The 22,091-nt window shown below is 32.8% G+C and overlaps 1 protein-coding gene across 2 annotated transcripts in view; it reads right to left on the reverse strand.

Moving 5' to 3' along the window:
- Window positions 1–8,729: 8,729 nt before the first annotated feature.
- Window positions 8,730–22,091, reverse strand: part of LOC128988678 (uncharacterized) — a 65,294-nt gene continuing 51,932 nt past the window's right edge. For both annotated transcript variants that reach the window (XM_054410197.1, XM_054410196.1), the window contains exons 9-15: window positions 21,454–21,590; window positions 20,207–20,463; window positions 19,311–19,472; window positions 18,927–19,031; window positions 18,125–18,247; window positions 17,095–17,228; window positions 8,730–15,395 (exon numbers count right to left, since the gene is read on the reverse strand). In XM_054410197.1, the coding sequence (XP_054266172.1) occupies window positions 15,336–15,395; window positions 17,095–17,228; window positions 18,125–18,247; window positions 18,927–19,031; window positions 19,311–19,472; window positions 20,207–20,463; window positions 21,454–21,590 (978 nt within the window). In that variant the 3' untranslated portion in view covers window positions 8,730–15,335. The remainder of the gene's footprint in view (window positions 15,396–17,094; window positions 17,229–18,124; window positions 18,248–18,926; window positions 19,032–19,310; window positions 19,473–20,206; window positions 20,464–21,453; window positions 21,591–22,091) is intronic.

Here is a 22,091-nt window from a genome sequence, read left to right on the forward strand (position 1 = left end):
TTTGCAATATAATGTTCTATTACCAAATCAGTGGAAAATCATAATATCACAGTAACTCTTAAAATTATTTCTTTTGGAGTTAACTTATGTCTATTGTATAGGTTGGTTTCTGCCTTTTTTACCACTTCTTGGAGATTGTACGTAGGTGATATTTGTTGGCATATTGCATCTGTAGACGAAACTTGGGTTGGTGTAATTATTACAATGGAAAAGAGTGAAAAATCCTGGACAATTAGATATAGGCTAAAAATAAAACTGAATTAACACTGTTCTACATTTCTTGAGCAATCATTGAAATAATCGATTTGCAAACAATGGAAACATAGAAAAAGTCATAGAACCCAACCAAGTAGAAGGAATAGAAATATATTTTTTTTTCATTTATAATCGTTGTCATAGATTACCTAATGCGGCTATGAGAGGGAAAAATTTGTAGAAAACACTAAAAAAACAAGATAAGCTTTTTGAAAAAAGATAAGATATTTACAAAAGATTTTGATTATATCTCACTGTTGTGTAGATCGTGAGTATTTCCATAATCTTTGAGTCGCCTGTAATGCTTCGCAATTGCTCGAATTCGAGCAACAGGTACACTAGTCATAATAAATAGATAACCTTTTTATTTTGTCAAATTGTTATTTACATAACTATTACCAATTTTTTCCTTAAATATACTTATATTTGGCCTAAACAATGATCAGAAACCATACAAATCGTGCAATGATAAAAAATCAAAACTTTGCAACTATTTGTGTAATTCATGATTTTCTCTTTTAATCTTAAAAACGCTGTAACTTTATACCTACATCTTATCTATTTACATATTTGTATATATTATTGAAGTAAATTTAATTCTCTACAACCTTCTTTCCGTCAATATTTCTGAAAAATAACAAGGAAGGAGAAACAAATAAGATTTTAACGAAAAATGTGATGTGAAAATCTTTTTTCGAACGTTATATTTTTTGAGCGCGGATATCTCAGAAACAATGCGTCTTTCACTAATAATGTATATGATTTAAGTTGTAGCAAATTTAATTAGCTTTAACTTTTACATTAAACAATTTAAGCTACGACACGCCGTTTTCAAGTTATAAGCAAAAAACCGCAAATTGGGGCATTTATACCTCCCACCACCAGAGAGCGGCAGGGTGATTTTATTCTCATCTATCATATATTCATTAGGGGACCCTCCCCGACACATTAAAAAAAAAATTGGGAATACATAGATTTGTTCCTCTATTTTTCCTTATTTGGACTTATTTGCTTGAACTACTAAGATATATTGCATTACAAAGCGGGAAAAAATTAAATAGTGTTTATTAAGTATTTAGTAGAAATTATTAGAAGACACCATTAGGTACAAAAGTAAGCTTCAGTTTCCTAAAATTCTAGAAATCAATCGCTAATGATTACTCCATTTCACACCAGAGAAAAACAAATGCAATGAGTAACTTTATATATTTGTTCATATTTTAATTCATTGACCAATCGCCAGAAAGAAATAAACACAAGGAATTGCATTTATACATAAATCGTTGGTTATGATCACACAAAAATTTGTCCTGTTCCCCCTTTATTTACGGAGCTAACATGTGTTACCTGATTTCCGCTTAACCAATGAGTTGTAAAGTTACGTCATAATCGGCATGTCGAGATTAAACACGTTGAAACGAAGTGACGTGGATTGTTTCGGAATATTCGACAACTAAATGGTAAACTTCGTATAGCTTTTGGCACAGATTACGCTCTTTAATCTTGGGTATTTTTATTTTATTGGAAATTTTTATTTTTATGGTAATTGAAACACAATAATGTATTTTTTCTCAAAACGAGTCGATCTGTTTTGTTTAATCACATTTTAGTAAGTTTTTAACTCTAACCAAAACGGTACAACGTAGTGTAGTGGGGTCTTGGTACAACCCCCCAATTCTGTAAGGATTACGGTTCAAAAGTTATTTTATTTTTGTGATTTTACCCATAAATTGCATAATTACTTCCATCGCTTACTCATTGTAAGGTTTTTTTTGACAAGCTAATATGAGAAAGCATGTTTGAGTTTGTTTATTTTATTTAAAACGTTTTTATTAGCTTGCTTTCTTGTTTGTTCTGTACAAATGCAGTTCTGTTCTGCAGTCTTTCGATATTAAACTAACTTCCCGATGAGTTAGAGACTTGAAACTTGAAACGGTTGAAACATAGCTCACATGACAATTCAATATTACACCATTTAATTTTCATATTTCCCTTGGGCTATTCCCCATGGGCTTCCAAATTTTCAATGTTTACATTTTGGAAGAATTTAAATAGTCAATTAAGTCAACTGTAAATACTTTTGACAGTTTGTTCAAAGAGCAGATGTTAAGAGGTACAGGTTCTGCTCTCGAGAGATTCTAAAAATATAAACAAACATTTCAAAGTAAAGACAAAACATCTGATTACAGATAAAAAGGTTTTGGTTATGTAAAAGGACACATAAATATATTTAACATACTTACACATTAAAGGATAAAAAGTAGAAAATAATTTAAAACTAAGAAACCTTTTTAAAATACTATGTTTTTAAACACATTAACAATTAGAAAATAATTTATAAATATGTGTTGGAAACAAATACTTGAAAGATGCAATAGATAATAATAGAGAACCGTATTTGTAAATTAGCTATTTCCTGCGCCCAAAATTTTTCGTTTTAAATCCCACTAGTACTGTATTTATTCCCCACACATACTGCATTAATTTTTTTTAAGTTTTTTTAATTATAAATTTTACTTAGTATCGTACGTACCACAGAATAAGGGCCTAACCTTAGGTATTTGGATTAAGGATTGAGAATAAAGTTAGGTCTTTATTCTGTGATCGTAAGATGTGATACTGCAAATGTATCCGCTTATTAATGTAATCCTCAATATTTTAAACAGCGTAGTTAAATTATGAATTTTCTTGTTAAAATAAAAAAAATAAATAAAATATGAAGTTTAATATAGACAAATAATTATAAGTCACATTACTATAATTACAACCAATGCTGACGTATAAGGTATGGTACATTTCATCACAGAATATAGACACCTGTCGATTATTTAATATGTGATTTAATCATAGATTAGAACAATTTCAGTTCCTGTGATTTACAATATAATTACTTCGACAGATTTGTCTTATGCATTTTGTTACGGAAAATCCCACATTTTAACCTCAAATCGTTTGGAGTAACATTCTGAACCTATTAACCTGATTTAATCTTCAACACAACAATGTACTCAACTATATCAGTGAAGGTAGTTTACAATCAGCTGTTTTGAATCAGTGTTTGAATTTACTTGGCGCCCGAGCAGTTTTCATGGCCAAAATCCAACAACCCAGTCAAGGGCATCAAACAAAGTGGGTACGAATTCGCCAACATATCACTAAAACAACACAAAATCTTATTCATCTAAATTTAATATTAACACCTATACAGGGTGGTAAAAAAGTCCCTGAACAGTTAAATATTTTAAAAAATAATGCAGATAGAGCTACAATACTTGGTACAAAGTTACAGGGCATAAAACTCTATTTTAACACATATTCAGTGATCCAATAACTCTTCAGGGGGACGGCCCGCAAGGAGTCGGAAGAAAATCTTAAATGAAAGCATAGGTCAATATGCACATCAAATTAAAGGTCTTTTTTAGTAGAATACAATGCCACAAACCGCACTTCAAAAGATTGACCCTGCACAAAATGACAGTTGTTCAAAGATTCATTTAATTTACATTGCTATTATACGCTTTCTCCTCAGGGGGCACAGCCCTAGGAATCGGAAGAAAATTGTTAACTTAAAAATAGGTCGATATGCACATCAAATTAAAGGTCTTCACTTGTAGATTACGATGCCGTAAATTCAAGCTCAAAAAATGCCTGAGTAAAAAATGGCAGTCGTTCAAAGATTCAAAATGGCGGATTCAAGAAATCTTTGAACATCTGCCATTTTGCGCAGGATCAACCTTTTGAAGTGCGGTTTGCGGCATTGTATTCTACTAAAGAAGACCTTTAATTTGATGTGCATATTGACCTATGCTTCCATTTAAGATTTTCTTCCGACTCCTTGTGGGCCGTCCCCCTGAAGAGTTATTGGATCACTGAATATGTGTTAAAATATAGTTTTATGCCCTGTAACTTTGTACCAAGTATTGTAGCTCTATCTGCATTATTTCTTTTAATATTTAACTGTCCAGGGACTTTTTTAACACCCTGTGTACTTATGGAAAAGAACACAAGCAATTCAGATCCGAAGACATATTTTCCTTACGGCTCGGGTTTAAAGGGGGCCTCACAGGACATTATTTTCGTAAACAAATTTATTTCTTCGATAAAATCTGTTTGGGGTTAAGTTTTTGAGCCGAGCCTTTATTTGTACGATCGACGAAAGCGTCTGCAAAGATTGCGTCATCGAAAATCACTATTTCACCGCGATCGCGGGAGACGATGATTATGTATTCGCAATCACAGATGTTAATTATTTTCTCCGTGAATTTAGGTGACGTACGTGATATCACAAGTGTAGCGCTATTACGCTCACGATTTCATCGCCCAGAACTTTGTTTTTCTGCGATTGCAGAATTCGTTGAAACCAATTGTAGTACAGTATAACAATTAATATGTCTATATATTAATAGGTAAGCATGTTTCTTTAAAACCTTTTTTCTTAGCTCGTGTGCATCGCAGGTAAAATCTACGCTTACTGTTTAGAAAGATATTTTCCTGTAGATGTGCAAAATTCCTTTATAAATTAAAATAGGCTAAAAAATAATCAAAAAATGAATTTAAAAATAAAAAAAATACATGGGCCTTTGGGTTGCCATGCTGGTGACGAAATAACAACATAATATAAACAGAAAATCTAAACAAATGTAAGAAATTCCAATCACATGTTTTATTTGTGGGGAGAAAATAGGGAAGTCTGTAGATTACATATTGTTGGTCGAGTTTTCGACCACTGGACGACCTCTAGTTTTGTTAATTGCTAAGCTACTTTACAATGCAATTTGAATTTGACCTGACTCCATTTGGCCCGAAGTCAAACTAGTTTTCTTCTTATTTCCATGATGGTTCATTTTCCACAGAACTTCAAACTCAGACACAACAGTCACTTAATTTATAAACATGGCGTCATCAACAGTGAACTTTGGTAACATCACTCAAACTAGTTTTCTCTACATTTCCACAGAAAACATACAGTCTTCTGTAACATTTCTAATGTAAACAACAGCCCAGTTCGGCAGCGTGATTCGCAACTGACTGCTCTTCGCTCTTCGGCTACTGTATGGCAATCCCTAAAACAATCCCTTTCAACCAATAGGACTGTTTTTCTAGCGACGCGGTGCATGACTAAATTAAATGCAAATCTACGCATTAACAGGCCCTGCGTGATTGGGAGCTCTAAGAGAGCAGTCGGTTACGCACGAACCACGTTGGGGCTGTAGGTACCGAACTGGGCTGTTGTCTACTTAGCAATGTGGAGAAAACTAGTTTGAGTGATGTTACCAAGTTCACTGTTGATGACGACAGTTTATTAATTGACTGTTTCTCTGAGTTTAAAGTTCTGTGAAGCATAATCCATCCTGAATTCAAAAATAATTTGAAGAAGATAAAGATTTGGTGTAGGATAGGACCAGGACAAAAAAAAACATGCCGGGTAAGGAAAAAGAGGACTAAGTCCTAAAACAGCCTCAGTCCAGTAGGGTTTCAGCTCTCTGGATTGGAACATCACGAAGAACGAAGAGTGAAGTCAAACATCTAGGACCAACTCATCCAAACGATATCAATTGATTGTCAAAATCATAAACCTTACTCACGAATATTCAAAGACTGAAATTGTTTGTTTTATCGATTCTCCACTAGGGGCAGGAAAGTGTTTTTGTTTTGCTCAAATTAAAGCCATACCATATTATGAAGCTTTAAGTGTGATCATCCACTTTTTTCTTTAGTTTTTACTATACTGTTAATATAAAAAATGTAATCGGGTAAAGAAGCATTACAGTCCACAATCAGAGGCTTTTTATGATAAACTATCAACTTATATTATTAGTATTGTAATTTTTAACTAATTCTGGTAACTAATATTGTTCTGTAATATTGTGTCTGTTTCTAAGTATAAAACTTAAGTTTACGAATTTAAAAAAATTACTTTTGAGTGTCGGCATTGACTATTGGATACTGATAGTCGGTGTCGGTTACGTGTTTTTCTTTTTCATAATTTATTGTAGGATTACTATCAAATGCAATAAACAACCTTTTGATAACATTTTTGACCATAACATATTTTATGCTTTGTATTTCAAACTAGCTGTAACCCGCGGGCTTTGCCCCGTTTAACTTCTTAATTTTCAAGATTATCTCGTTCGCATATAGATAGATAAAATCTATAATACGTGAAGCCGTTTTTTGTTAACGCAACTCCTCCCTTATTTGTGGACCAATTTCAACGTTTAAGGTGTCAAAAGGTTCCTCTCAATATGTAGTTTTGCAATAAGGGAATTTTAAAATTCCTACTCTTAAGGCCGTGAGACACTCTTAAAGGTCGGGGTTTCCCCATAAGAAATACATAGAACAAATTTAAGAACAAAAAACAGCTGTTTATAAAAAGAAACTCATGAGCTTTTTGGGAGTAAACATTAATGTTTGTAATATAGTAGGTTAAGTAAAGACCAAGTTAAACAGTTAATCAGTTTTGTTGGAAGAACAGAAAATGCTTCAAGTTCAAAGAAGAAATGTTGAAAACGGGAGGATGAGACAATTAATCATAAGATATCTTATGCGTATGAGGAGAGTAGAAAAAGAGAGGCCTGGTGTAACAGTAACAGATACCCATCCCGGTACACATTCACTTGGTGAGATGAATAATATTTTCCAGCTCTGCTATGCTTTTGGAAGTTACAACTTACTTTGGAAGTGAGGCAAATAATATATGCTGTTCAAAAAGAGAAAATGAAAATTGTTATCCAAATCTTATAGCTACAAGAGTTATCCAACCTATTTCGACAAATGAATCCATACTTTCAAAACTTTTGGACTATTAAGAGAAACTCCACTGAACAACGTGAGAACGTCCTGCTGCGGGGCATATATACTGTGACTATATAACAGACCACACATTAAAATACGTTAACCAACTTTCAATGGTGTTGCTGCATCAGCCTATTCAAAGCAGATTATGGATGTCCAGCTGGTAACCCAGAGTTTGTGTGTAAAAAATTAAGCACATGAAATGGTTGACACTGTATCATCCCACTTTACAGGATTCTCTACGGAGAAAATTCGTTTTATTAGGGGATGTCTCAAATCAAAGGAATAAAATTACCCAAACACAGGTTATCAGTAAGGCAACAGTTTTCTCAATGCTGGAAAAACTTTGTAGCATCATGACGTTAACTTGAATTGAAGCAGATCGTTCAGCATTCATTAGAAGTTAGTTATCAGTTAAAACTGAGAGCAGGAATATTGTATGTGAACCTTGACAACACAAATACAGATATTTAAAATTAGTTTCAAACAAGTGTTTAAACAACTCTAAGATGTAACTAGAATTACTCGAATTTAAGCATAACGTTTTCCTCGGCGTTATTTTTCATACTATGCGGCTCATTGAGCCGCACGGGTTCTCTAGTATTTTTATAATCCTTTAAACATGTTTTGGGCGTTTAATAAAATAACAATTTATAGCAATTAAATATAAATATACAAATCAGTTGACAAAACAAGAAGAAAATAGATTAATACATACCTAAGGGGAAGTTTAATTTCTGGAAATATTGTATTCCTAACTCTATTGTCTTCAATGCTATATCACTACGCAACAAGTCGACAAAACAGGAAAACTGATCTTTTTCTAAAGTATTCCTTCATTGTCTATGAGGTGCCGATTAGTAAGAATAAAGTATTAAAATTACTCCCGTGGCTCCTAGATTCAAACAGTTCACCACAAGTTTTTTTTTTACTTTTGGGTGGAAGAGCTAGGGCTATGTAGACTGGCTGGGTAACTGAGTGGTTATAGTGCTCGCCTAGTAATCAAAAGGTTGCCGGTTCGATCCTGAGAAAAGTCAGTAGCTTTTTGATGGTTCGAAACTGGACCGAGCTGTTCCTGATCATTGGGCATGAAATAAATGATCCTGACTATTGAAACCGCTGATCGTAGTAACAAAGCTACACAGGTCATCACACACCATTCTACACTCATCCTTCACTCATATTTGGGTTAAAATACGCACCTAGGTGGCGTCCCCATCTCAATGATTGATAATTGAAAATTGATAAATGATATGTCCACATCTTCATCCATCCCTTTTTGACCATCAGTATAAAAGTGAGGCACTTCTATCTCCGATCCATTACAGAACGCTACTGTGGGACCCGCAAATTTGCCAGTCATCGGCAGATTTCTTGAAAACACTTTTGCGCTGCATCTTATTTCATTCTTGCTGTTCCTGACAACGCTGCGTTCTTCAGCTTAGCGTAGCATGCAGTTTGGTTAATAAAGTTGGAAGAAAACACTAAAAGAATAGGATATTGAATTTCCAACTGTGAAACCTATTGCTGGTATTGATATTTCTAAGCAAATTTCAATGGAAACATTTGTTATTGGTACAAAAAACTCCATTACTACCATTCCACTCCTTCTAGTTATTTCCATTGTCAAGCGTTTAACGTATTTTCAACTTCAGGAAGAAGGTAAATGAAACAACGAGTGTATTTGGTCAGTTGTATTAATTAAGCACCCCACATACATCGAGAGCCAATTATGTACATAGCGGACTAAGGACACTTCAGTAGACCAATGCTACGAGTCACTGCTCGGCAACTTTTCGCACCTCCGTCTCGGGGTTAAAATTGTTTAAAGCTTTCATCGATTCAGGCAAGGCGAGAAGTCAACCGGGCAGTGAGTAAAGCAGGAATGTGAGTGATAAAATAAAACTTAAAAGTTAAAATAAGTGAGAGTTAAAAAATGAAAAGTTGTAGAAAGGTTTTATGTTCTTTCCACTCTCCAAATAAAGATTTAAACTTGTTCATTATAGGCTTGTTGTTGAGGTTTAAGGTGATCAAGTACATAAGATTAAGCAGGGTGTCTCGTAAATAAAAAATGTGTGACTTTTCAGTAACCTTTATCCATAGAGATAGGTGTGTAGTTTTTTTTATTCTACTGAATATTTCTTGAATATCAAAAACCATGAGTTAATCATTAAGTAAATGAGAAGAGTGTTTAATACACTGTGCAATTCCTTCAATTATTTTAACAAGTGGTACACATTATAAAAAGTAGCTTATGATTTAGGAGGAATGAAAATAAAATTATCCGGTTTGTTTTCTCTTTGTGACCCTGATGAAAATATATGCCTTAAAATTAAAAACAGCAACTTTTACGAGACTTCTATGAGAGTTAGACACCCTGAAATCCAACCTGAACTCGCTGCCGCTCATCTGAGCTATTATTACATGCCTATAATGAACAATGCATAGAGAAAAAAAATATAAATGTCTCACAAAACAAAGTTACATGATTTTAAATCTAAAAAGATTAAGTATTAGATACAACACAAACAAAAATGGATAAAATAGAGTGACAATAATCTAATGACAATGGAAAAGCTATCAGTTTCAAACAAAATTCCTAAATTTTCTAGTACAATATAAAATGCTGAGTGCGAATAAGCAACTTTTCAAGTTGAATATTTGGATCGAGTTAACGTTAAATACTCTTAAATAGTTAAAATGTACTCTGTAAGAGTACAATGTTTGTCATGAAATTATAAGATCGGAAAATATAAAATCACCTTGTTGCAATCACAAAACTGCTCTAGAAATTGTATAACCTATTCTTTTCACATTCAAAGAACTAGTTTAAAACAATGGTTAAAATCTTACAAACAAAACACAGGTGAAACTAAGTCTAACACATTTAATATTTGTTCTATATACTATGAGAAACTGTGTCCATCAGATTGAAATATCGGGAATATGTAAGACTTGTGAATGATGGTTCCCTGCTACATTTAATAACCTACCGTGCAAATAATAATAATATGTTTTGAAAATAAATTAAAGTTATTGCTTTGTTGGATATTATTGAAAACAGCAAAGCTTGAAAAAGTCAATAAAAAATCTAATGTACTAGTATATTATTTATGTACTGTATTATTGAAAAATGTACACCTACTTCATAACACAACCTTAATTTCGTAAACCATTATCACTTAAACTAACTTATACATTGTTATTATACAATTTAGTCTGTTAGGATAATAGAATATTATACAAACAAAAAATAATAACTTTGAAAAACCTTTGTATAATTTTAATGTATTTTTTTTAATAGAAACAAACTAGAGAATTTTTTTTTAACTTTTATATGGTAACATACACAATTGTATCATTACAATGATGATTTCGACAGAATCAATCCAATAAAAAAGATCAAAATTATCAGATCATTTGGTTTTTGCTTCTAGAGTTTTTAATTATATTTAAACTTTCAAGCTGATTCCAATTTGTTACAATGAAAAAATTCAACATCAAAACACAAAAATAGTAGGCCTCCATGCAGATAAAAAAAGTGAATCTGAAAAAAGAAGTAGTAAATAGGGAACCTCTTTTTAAGCTTTAGAGAAAAATGAAATTGGTACTAAAATTGACATAGCTGGACACAGTTTAAAGCTATAAGTGGCAATTTGTTCAGCTACCTAGCTAGACAGCTAACTACAAGCTAAAATGTTAGCTACTCTACAAGTGTACAGGCTTGTGATCAGTGCTATAATATTACTAAGAAATTGCTTCCAAACATTTATATTACAATCTGTTAGTGTTACATTTTCTAGACAAAAAGATCAAATATTCTTCAAACATTTGTTCTTAAACACCAAAACATAATTGGAAAAAAAGTATGACAAAAGATTTTAATTCAAGTCACACTTATAAAAAGAAATGCATTTTTACATTATTAAAACACTCTGTAAATACTTGTAAAATAAATAGCATTAAATTGGTCACATTTAAAAATTATTTATTAAAATAAATATATCGGATATAAGATACAATTCTGGTATAGGTATTGGACAACATTTTGTAAAATTTGAAAATATAACAAAAATATAAAATTATTTACAGAAAAGAAGTAAACATTAACAATGAGAAATAAATTTACAGAGACAAGTAAACAAAATCCTAAACACAAAAATAATAGTTTTCAAAAAATATAATTTGCATAGCAATAGTAAATAAAGTTTTGGAAGGACTGGTAACTTTGAAGTCTGTGCAAAGTAACATTTTCAATAAAATATTGATTATAACTAACAAAGATGTAATACAAAAATATATACTATATATAAGTAACTGTATTGTGCCTAAAATGTTACATCGTAAACCTACAATGATGGTCATGGTATGGGGTTACTTTAAAAAGATGGAATAACTAATAACTAAATTTAAGAGAAATACATGGGAAACACCATTTTGCATTTTGATGTTATGATACTTTTATGAATTAAATACAAATAATAACTGCTTGGATATTAATAATATACATTACTGTGAAAATTAGTTTTTAGACACAAATTTAACAAAATATCTAAATCAAATAAATGTCTTCCATTATGACCACACACTTTTACATAGTTCAATCAGCAATATTAACAAATAATGGTTTGCTATCAACTTTTTACAAATCATTCACCTTTTTTCACCGATAGTTAGACTTTGGATGGTATTAACACTAGAGTTAGTTTAACTAAGTTTACTAATCTCGACTTAATCAATGACATAATTAGTTAACTCTTCACTTCAGTTTAATTTTCTTGCTACGCCAAATAAATGCTACAAATCCAACAAACTTTGCATACAGTTTTCATTTAAATGTAGAAAAATTTTAAAGAAATATGATAAAAGACTGTAAGATTTTCATGAAACCAAAATTAAATACCAGTACAATTCGGTAGTAGATTGGCTGAAAAAACTTTGATAAGTACCAAATAAGAAGTAATAAATATAATAACTCGGTATTAAGTGGTTTTTCTTGTTTTGGGAACACTAAATACCGGTAGCTAACATGTAAAGTTCATTTTGCAAAACATGCATATCAAAACGTGAAATCTAAATGTAAAGTTTGTTCGAGTTTGAAAGTAAAGTCTACAAACAAAAATAGCAAACTAAACAAATACACTAAGCTAAGCTAAGCTAAACTACTGGCTAATCTCCCCCCTTCCCCAAAATAGGGGCTGAATTCACTCCTTTAGAGATTCCTTCAAGTCAGACAGAAAGTAGGACCGCACTAACTACCAACCGCACCACTGAAATGTTCATTCAACAATCTAACATCCCTACCATGTTGGTAACAGTGTCCAGAAATATCCGGAACATTTTATTATGTTTAGTAATGATAAAAACATAAAAAAGGAGGTTTCCTGGGATTCCCCACCATTTTTTTAGCAAGATGTTTAATCAGCTGATCATCCTTCACCTGTTTCAAAGTTAGGGTGAGGTGGAGGGGATTGAATCGCTTACCCTCAAACCGCCTACATTTTGTAAACAGATTATAAGAGAATACAAACAAGGATGTTTCTAGAACTCAGGTGGCTATGCCAGGAATAGGTTACTTTTACAAATTTTCTTGGAAGAAAAATAAATCTTAAAACGGTTTTTCAGATATGTATGCATCATACAGTTTAATTACAGTAGAATCCCTGTTAACCAAAATAAAGGGGGGAAAACTGTTTCGGATAACCAATTTTTCGGTAACCCCTCATATGCTAAAAATAACCTACCACTGTGAGTTGGAAAAATGAATTTAAAATCATATATCTACTACAGAAATTTTACAGTGGTTTAGAAAATACTTTAAACTAAACATCTGAAGTTACTAAAGCATTTTACATTACGTATTACTTATATTTTAGCCCTGTATTATCTTATGGAACCGTTTCGGTTAACCCGGGTTTCGGTTTACCCGAATTCGGTTAAAACCTGTATATAGTTTACTGTATACAGTTCTACTGTATATAGTTCTGGATAAACAAGATCTCTGAAATTCTATTGGAAAAGTATATTTCACACGGAAGAAGTTAGTTTAGCTGGACGGAAGACCCCCCAAGAAAGTATTCATGGAAGAGAATTAAGGAAGCTATAAATAGGCTAAATAATGGAAGACAGAAAGAAGGAACAAAGAGATACAGGTTTTACTTTTTATCATTTGATTAAAATTAAATAGTGTGTAAAAAAATGTCAAGTTGATGCATTTTAAAGAGGATGTTACAAGAAGAATATTTGGAGGAAAAAACTTGATTTTTTTAAATGTACATTTCAGTGGTCTCACCTTCAAAAAGCGCATCACAGTACATGAAATATTACAATAGAAACTACACAACTATTAGGCCTATAACTAATACTTTAAATTAGTGAAAGTAGTTTGTTTCCAATGGCAATATACATTAGGATTAGTCTTAAATCAATATTACTAAACAAAAAAAGGAACATAAAAATTAAAATGATTAGGTGTTAGAAAATATATTATTAAAAAATCTATTGTAATATTCCAGTATTAAAAGCAGCACATCTTGTTAAATAAAAGCTTTTCAACCAAGCAGGCACGAATAACTGCTACGACAGTGAATATACTTGGCATATAATATACAACAAACACTAACAGAAACATTAATAAACCTGTAAACAATTAAAATGAAAGCAAAAGCAGCTGCATTGCATGCAAATAAGTCGTTGACATAAGTTAACTGATTTTAAAATCTTGTTGCAAAATAAATATTTTCCTTTGTTCTATATTTAGGATACTATCATTCACAGGTTTGTTCAATAGTTTGTTATGAATCTATAATTTAACTAAATTCACTTGCTTAAAATTCAAAAAACTAATTCCTAATATCACAAACATACATAACATAGTAGTTTTGTACCATGAGAAAGTGATTAATTAAACACTTGTTCACAAATATTTAACCTTAGATTGGTAAGAGTTCGGAGGTAATGCAGTTCATATTTTTAAGTTTGGCGTAAAAGTTAGCTTGTTTTAGTTGTTCCTAAACCCCAGCAAAGTTGAGGCAGTTCGTGGGGAAAGCGCCTATTTTCGAAAAAGTCTTGAATATCTACGTATTTCACGACCAAAATTGAAATCAGTATCTTAAATCAGTATTTTAAATGTATTTTAATGTATTTTAAATCAGTGTTTTGCTACTTAAAATTTGTTACTTTCAACAAAAATTTAACACTAATTTTAATGATTAGATGGCTCAGTTTTACAAAAATTCAATTGAACATTTTTTAAAGAATTCCCCCAAACATAACCTTACTTTATACGTTTGCTGGCCTTACCAATCTAGTGTTAAGTTTTTCATCTAGTGTAATTGTTTAACAAACTCAACATCGCCAAGTCATATTAACTCTCAAATTATCAACATGTTTCTAAGAATATTCATAAACTTAGTTTTAATGGTATGCACCAATATACCCTAGATTCACCAAATGACATATCTTGGTTTACTAGAAATTAGTAAATTAACTATGTAAGTGTAAAATTAAATGACAAACACAACATTTAAATCCTTTGTCAAAGACATCAACAAACTAGCACGAATCCAGTTTGTAAAATAATAAATAATATTAGTGAAAGACCTGTTGTGTGATTTAAATACAGTTAGTGGCATGATGGCGTTTGGTAAGCGACTAACATCATCTCAGAATTTGGATTAGCAATAAAAAAAAAGGTTTAACTGTTATTATTTTGAAGTTTTATTAAATAAAATATGTGTTAAACCACACAATTAGTTAGTAATAGGATATTATTTTATTAAGATTTCACAATTGGAGAAAACGTCCCTTATGGTCAAAGTATCATAAAAAAATTGCAAATCCCAAAAAGGTTATGGACCAAGAAGTTTTATTTCCAATAACTAACAATGAAAAGTTATGAATGTTGTCATCGTCAGTTCACCGTTAGTTACTGTTAGCCAGTTTTGGAGCTTAGTTACTTCATTTTTGAAATCATATAAACTGGTCATCTTATTAGAGTCATCGCTTCAACCCTAGAGACAAAAAATAAAAACCACGGTATTATAATTGACTTCCTTCATCTAATTTTACAGTATTCTCCAATTCTTCTGGGTGGATTGTTTCTTAAATCTGGAAAAAAGGTATGAATTTGAATAACAACCTCAATTTCTAATTTCCTTAAACAAGCTAAACATATATGACTAAAAGTAATCCAAATTCTGAGTGAGGTGGTGTGAGAGGTTAGGTTAGGTTAGGTGAAGTGAAGATACAGTATGAATCTCTGGGAGGAATTCAGCCCCTTAAGACTAGACATTGACTCCGGCATCCGCAAGACAGGGGCTGTGACTCCGATGGTTGGGGTGCTCCTGTAACAATGATCAACAATAAGTAACAATAAGACAACAATATGTAAGAAGATATCAACAATCAGTAAAACATTCACATTGTAAAATTGTTACTTGAAAACGTTTCAATATATTGAGATAAGATTATCGTTCTGTACTAGGTTACATCTGCACTTCCTCTAAAGAAATTAAATAAAGGATGTTTTCCAATCAATATTCATCGATAGTATAATTGACACTAACACAATGGAATAGACAATATGATTTTATCCCTTACTAAACAGCTGATTGTTCACAATAGCAAAATTGAAAACGAAATGGTAGTTAATTTGGGAGCTTATATAATGGTGCAATATTACAAAAAATTAGGGATGGTCAAGTCTCGAAATTTCGGGAAATTTTCGGGAAATTTTAAATCTCGTTACACGAGACGAGATTTCTTTTTGGCCGAGATTTTTACCGAGACGGGAAAAAAAAAAAAATAAAAAAAAAAAAAAAAACGCCTGCAGAAAGTTAATGCAATACCCGCAATACAGGAGCGTGTTGTAGTTGCGTTTCCTTTGTGAAGGCGTTCTTATTTAATTAATTCTTTAAATGTAAATATTACTTTATTTATTTTAATATATTACTTTAATAACATTTGAGAAGTTTTTTAATGTGTAAGCAGTGTGAGAAATGTTTTATTACTATAAAAAGTCAAAACAAGTAACTATTTTAGAAAAATTATTATTATTATTATTTTATTTTATGATTTATTTTATTTTAGGATAAGTTGAACTCTATCCTAACTGATATCACTATGTTTCCTAATCGTAGGCATTTTTAATAAGTTAGGCGTGATTAATAAAAAAATGTTATGCTGATGTTTTTTAATAAAAGATTGTAAATATTCTTGCCTATTATCATTATTTTTGTATTTAAACAGTCATCTAACAATGTTACAAAATCAGGTAAAAATTTTGAACAAGCATTTCCCGTTTTGTATGAGAAGGGAAATCCCGTCTCGATCTTGTCTCGAAATTTTATGAGAAATAAAAAATCTCGTCTCGTCTCGTCTCAAACTAAAAATCCAATCTCGTCCATCCCTACAAAAAATATAGCTCACCTGGGCAAAAACTATCTTTTCAACCCTCGTCTACTTTCATTATTTGAACGTGCAAACTAACTAACTTTGATAATAGGGAAGGGGGGGGGAGTTTGCTAATCTTATAATGTTTTGGCAATCCTTTTGATATGTGTTTAGAAAAGGTTGGTCAATGTGTTAGAGACAATTTCTAACAGCATTCTACTTTAGTTCTGATTTTTTATTTTACATTACCCACCTTTTTCACCAAAATACATAAATAAGGTCAAATACATAGGATTGACAACACCAACAACCTAAATTCACCAGCGTTTTAACCTAAAAAAGAAAGCAAGTTTTTCTTTTGAACATTCTTTATTCTTTTTAACCAAACATTTGTTTGAAAAATATCCTATAAACAAATAGTACCTTCAGTTCAACATGAAATTCAGAAACAGTTTTAAACATTCACTAACACAATATAAACCCATCAACAGAGGGTGTGCAGTGCGTGCAAATGATGTGCAGAGTGCAAACAGCTGAATAAAACATACAGGGGTTGTGCAGTTACTGTGTTTAGAGGAGGTACTCTAGGTCATTGAAAGATTGCACGATATATTTTAACCGTTCTCGGGCAGTATTTTGTTATAATCATACCTGGTCCTCGGGGAAGCGGCCATACAGGCTCACAACCGCCACAAAGAACGTGACGGCCACAAAGGACGGAATAATGGCAGTACACTTGAGTAGCATCGGGTACTCCATGTAGCGTGAGTTCATCACCATGTCATCTGCAAAACGCACACATCATTAACATAAACATTTAACTACGTTTTCAAAGGAAATTATTTATTTCAACCATGTTTTCAATAATGTGTACAAAGATTTTTTCCCCAAGTGGGTCTGAACTGTGCTACCAATTCGTCAAATTAGGCTAATTTGCACTTGGCCAAACATTGACACATTGAGAAGTGTAAGATACGATTTTCATAGTTTTCAAAAGTAAAATTTGAGATAAAGGAAAATATTTGGTCTGATAGAATGAAATAGAGAATAAGCATGATGACTCAGGGGATTAAAATTCTGTATGTCATAGTGCTTTTAGCTCTAAACAAAATGGTACAACCCATGCAACAGCTATGGAGCTGTAAAAATTATGATTCAAAACAAAAGTAAATGCAACTAATGTGATTTTCCCATAAAAAAAATTAATTAACAAAAAATCTGATTCTCAAAAACGCTTGATCGATTTTGATTAAAGTTAAGGATTATATGGTTCTTATAATCTCAACCAATCCTAAACAGAATGGTGCAACCCCTATTGCTGTAAAAATTACAGTTCAAGAGTTATTGCAGCATCTGTGATTTTTCCCATACTATACTGCACTTTCTCCCACCACTTGCCCATGATAAGGGTTGTGCAAGCTAATGGGAGAAAGTATGTATCTTACTGATACTGTTTAGTATTACTGTGATAGTGGATGTGACATAAAGGATGCTATAACAAAAAGTCGTCCTTTCATTTTGGCTTGGTCGAAGTTTAGCGAATTCAACAGTAATCAGTAATTCACATCAGAACACTCTAACGGTGGCTCATTTCAGCTACAATGATTTATATTCTAACAGGATAAAACTTCAACATGGAAATTGAATGGTTAATAGTCAAAGGTATACAACTATTACTCACTCTTCCAATAAGGTTGTCCAGTAGAAGCATTAGTTTGAGATCTGGCCTCCCATGTCCACAGACTTTTGTTACCGGAGGCCAAGATGTTATCATCCAACACTGTCAAGATCTTCCTCCCTGGTTCTGAAAAGAAACACAGTAACATTCACCTTAAAATTCGACTCTATCATCGAAGTTAAAATAAAAAATGCCTAACGTCGTTACTAAACTATTTTAAAATCTTCCCAATAAACGTTGCGAGTTTTGTTGGTTTCAAAACATTGTATTGAAACGCTGTTGTAAAAGTTATGAGAGGTGAACTGAGCAGCAGACACAATGGTTTTTTAGTTCCACTCCATACTATTTTGGTGTTATTTTTCTAATTAGTCACTTAATTTTTATTACATTCTTACAAAATAATCTTGTACTTGTGCTACAGTCTTGTTGCTATACACAATTGCCGCTGGAATTAATGCTGTCACCACCCAAAATAACCCTGATATAAAATCGGTACTTAACATCATCATTTACAGATTGTGTCAGTTAAGATGGTGTGTATTGCGAGATGATGAAAGGCTCTCAACAAGTCACTGAGAGTCATACTACTAGACACTAGTGTTAATGCAATAATCCATTGGTGTTGAGATGACTGCACAAAATAACAAAGCACAGGTGGTCGGGGAAGGGTTCTTGTGTGTATGCAAATTCCGCTCCCCACTATAATTCACAGGATTCATACCACCGCAGTTGCCTCTACTTACTACTTACCACTAAAGGTATGCATACTACTTGTTGGGGAAAACTGCTCTGGGTGTAGACTTACCATAATACTGTCCGTATTTACTCGGGTAGTAGAAGATTTGATTTTTCCACATGTTCAGGTCCAGCAACATGACCATGAAAATTAACCCGTAGTTAAACCATTTGCCTGAAATCAAAATCATGGTTCAGTCATTATAGATGTGGTATTATTGAGATGAACATTATCAACACATTGTGGTGGTTATAAATTACATTTTTTAATATTAAAATGTAACTAGCGACTTCTCAGTACCACTTTTTACAAGCTAGTACCAGCACATTTTGAGACACATTACTTCAGGCTAGACCTAGCGGTTGAGGATTTGAACCCAGGACCCCTAGGACCTGAGTCCCGCCCTCTGCCACTAGACCAGCTCCCTCCACTAGAGGTAGGATTAGTACTGACCAGTGAGGTGAATCTCAGCATACTTCCACTCAAGCGTGGCGACACTGAACCCCGGTAGGTTGATGTGCAGCGTCGTGGTAAAGTGGGGAAAGTCCCAGTCCTGCATCATGATCAGTAGATCCATCACGAGGATGAAGGAAGCTAGGAAGGCCCGAGACAACTCTATAAAACACAGAGCTTGATCAGGTGCAGAAAACAGTTAGTGGTTCCTATAAAATGTAAAGTATCAAACACAGAGTATGGTTTATAGAGAATAATGATGATGTATAAGAGTACAACAGAACACAGAGTGATTGAAAGTTAAATATTCCATAGCTACAAAGTCTCCTCTAAACCAAATGTGAAATAGTTAATAGGTACGTCTTTTTGCAAATGATTTATTGTCTGATTCTCAGCCGTCGAATGCCACAAGACATGCCTTTACTCGTGCTTCCAGGAATTATACCTTCCCAACATGGTGCAAAACCGGTGTTACAAAGTCTACTCCTTAAGGAGGCTGCATACTGAGATTAGGAATATAGAGGTTATTTCTGACAAGAAAAACCATTTACAGAGATTTATCTTCATTAATTACTTATTAGCCTGAGTTGTCTGCCATGATTACCATTTTTTTTTTCAATGGCCAGGTCTATTGCATGATTATTATGCCTAACGACAATAAACAATTTGATAATTTGATTTGCAATGGTGGTTGATGGGATTTAAGACAAATTTATTCTAAAAAAACAGGAATTCTCTATATTCTCTTACAGTGTCCCAATATAACAGTTCATGGAAGCGGACATGTAACCAGTAGAGGTGTGGGCATTAGGGTAACACTGACTAAGCTGATCAACACTTTTAGCATTGACAAAAGATGAATACAAAGGTGGATTCTACGATATAAATGGACTAACCAGTGCTGGCGATGAAATCCCTGTTGAGCTTGTCCCAGCTGATAAAGTCGCTGATGATAAGAGTCACCACTATGATGGTGGCGAGCACAGAGCCTACCCAGAAGATGAGTATCCGAGGTATGTTGGATCTACGCCACAGTCTGCGCAACATTGGTGCCCAGTCCGGGTAGAGATTGTCTTGCAGCATGACGTCCGTCACCATCAGTGCTGTGATCAGGTCACCCAGCCATGTGCCACATGCTGCTGTCTTCATCACACTGGACAATATCATTGGTCAGAATAAACCTACCCACCACACTTACAAGACTATACAAGACTATAGTTTAATGATAATCAAACGATAATGATAATTCCTGACTTTCTCAAGAGAAATTACAGGACGAGATAATTTGACTCTGATCGCGCTAAATGTTCATAATTTTGACACGATCATAGGAGATGGTCATGTTTCTGTAATTCCAGAGGATGTTCAAAGGATTTCTCCATGATCGTGATATCTGCACGATTTCAGAAGTTGTCCACAATTCTTCTGGAATAGTGGGAGATGACTACGATCTTCCTAATATTATCCTTTGAGGATCCAAGCCGAACCCTAAAAGTATGTAGCCCTAGGTGTTAAGTCATTTACCTCAACAAATCTCAACAGGTGTGGACTTAAAACTTCTTTTAGTTCTGATATGTGGTTACAACATTTTTTAATTTGTTACCACTAGGTTTCATACTAATCCCTGTACAAAAGATAATATGCTGTAAAAATTGTTTTTGTTGATCTAAATAGTACTATCTTTATAGTTTTTCCATTAAACTTAGCGAGCAAGCTTTTCTACTTCTTAAGTCTCATATTAAAACTTTGTTTACAAATACTAGCAAGACATACTGCCCCATTACTCTGTTTCTTCCTGCCCTCTCTTCCAAATCATAAGAGAAAATAATTTCCAATATCATTCTATCCCGAAGTCAGAATCGTTGTGTTTTTTTATTCACCTAACTTTGAAATAACGTTTAGGAACAATTATACGAATAACAATTATAGAAGAAAATACATTTTATCTATTGAACCATGAAATTCTGTGAATTACAGAAAACAAATGCCGTTGAAACTTTTAACCAATTTTCAAAGTAGATCATAAATATTTATTACTCAATCTACTTTTTTTACTAATTACTAAACTTTAACTGGTCTGAAATTATTTTCCAAACGTTTAGTTAGCTGTTTAGCAATTGTCAAATATTTTTAGTAGTCATACCTGGCATAGGTGATGCCCATCCTGCTGTCTATGTAGTAGCTCGGTTTGTCGTAAAAGACGATCATCAGCAGATTGTACACATGAGAGAAAAGGTACAATGAGACGATCACTGTTAAGAACATCGCTATCCAAGAACCCTGGAACAAGAGTCAATCACAAGATTTATAATGTAGGAAAAAAATATCCGATTCATCACTTTTGAAATTATTTTGGTAAGTAAAATGAAATCGAAATAGTTCCTATAACAAATTTTAACTTAAAAGAACTTAAAAGTTAACTTTGATCATTACTACAAGGTTTTGGACATTTTTAAACACAATCTAAGATAATAGTCCAGTAAATCTGTCAGAAAATATGGGGTTGCTGTGCAAAAGGTCGGGTAGTTCTGATTTTTTGATATGTTGTTAGTATTGAGCCCATAACATAAAATCCAAGTTATCCACCTCGAGATGCTGCCGCTCGCCGTGGGGCGCGCCACTTGTTATCGAAATATAAAAAATATGGTAATTCCTATTGTTTTACACTCAATCTCGCGAACCGTTGATTTTACCGAAAATTTTATATTATTACATTAAAGAAGAATAAATTTGTTACAGTTTAAGCCCAACAGCAAGTATGTAGCGTAAATAATGGTCAGA

Source organism: Macrosteles quadrilineatus, unplaced genomic scaffold (assembly GCF_028750875.1).
Source record: "Macrosteles quadrilineatus isolate MER2022 unplaced genomic scaffold, UCM_ALF_1.0 Scaffold_3__2_contigs__length_128488019, whole genome shotgun sequence".
NCBI classification, from domain to species: domain Eukaryota; kingdom Metazoa; phylum Arthropoda; class Insecta; order Hemiptera; family Cicadellidae; genus Macrosteles; species Macrosteles quadrilineatus.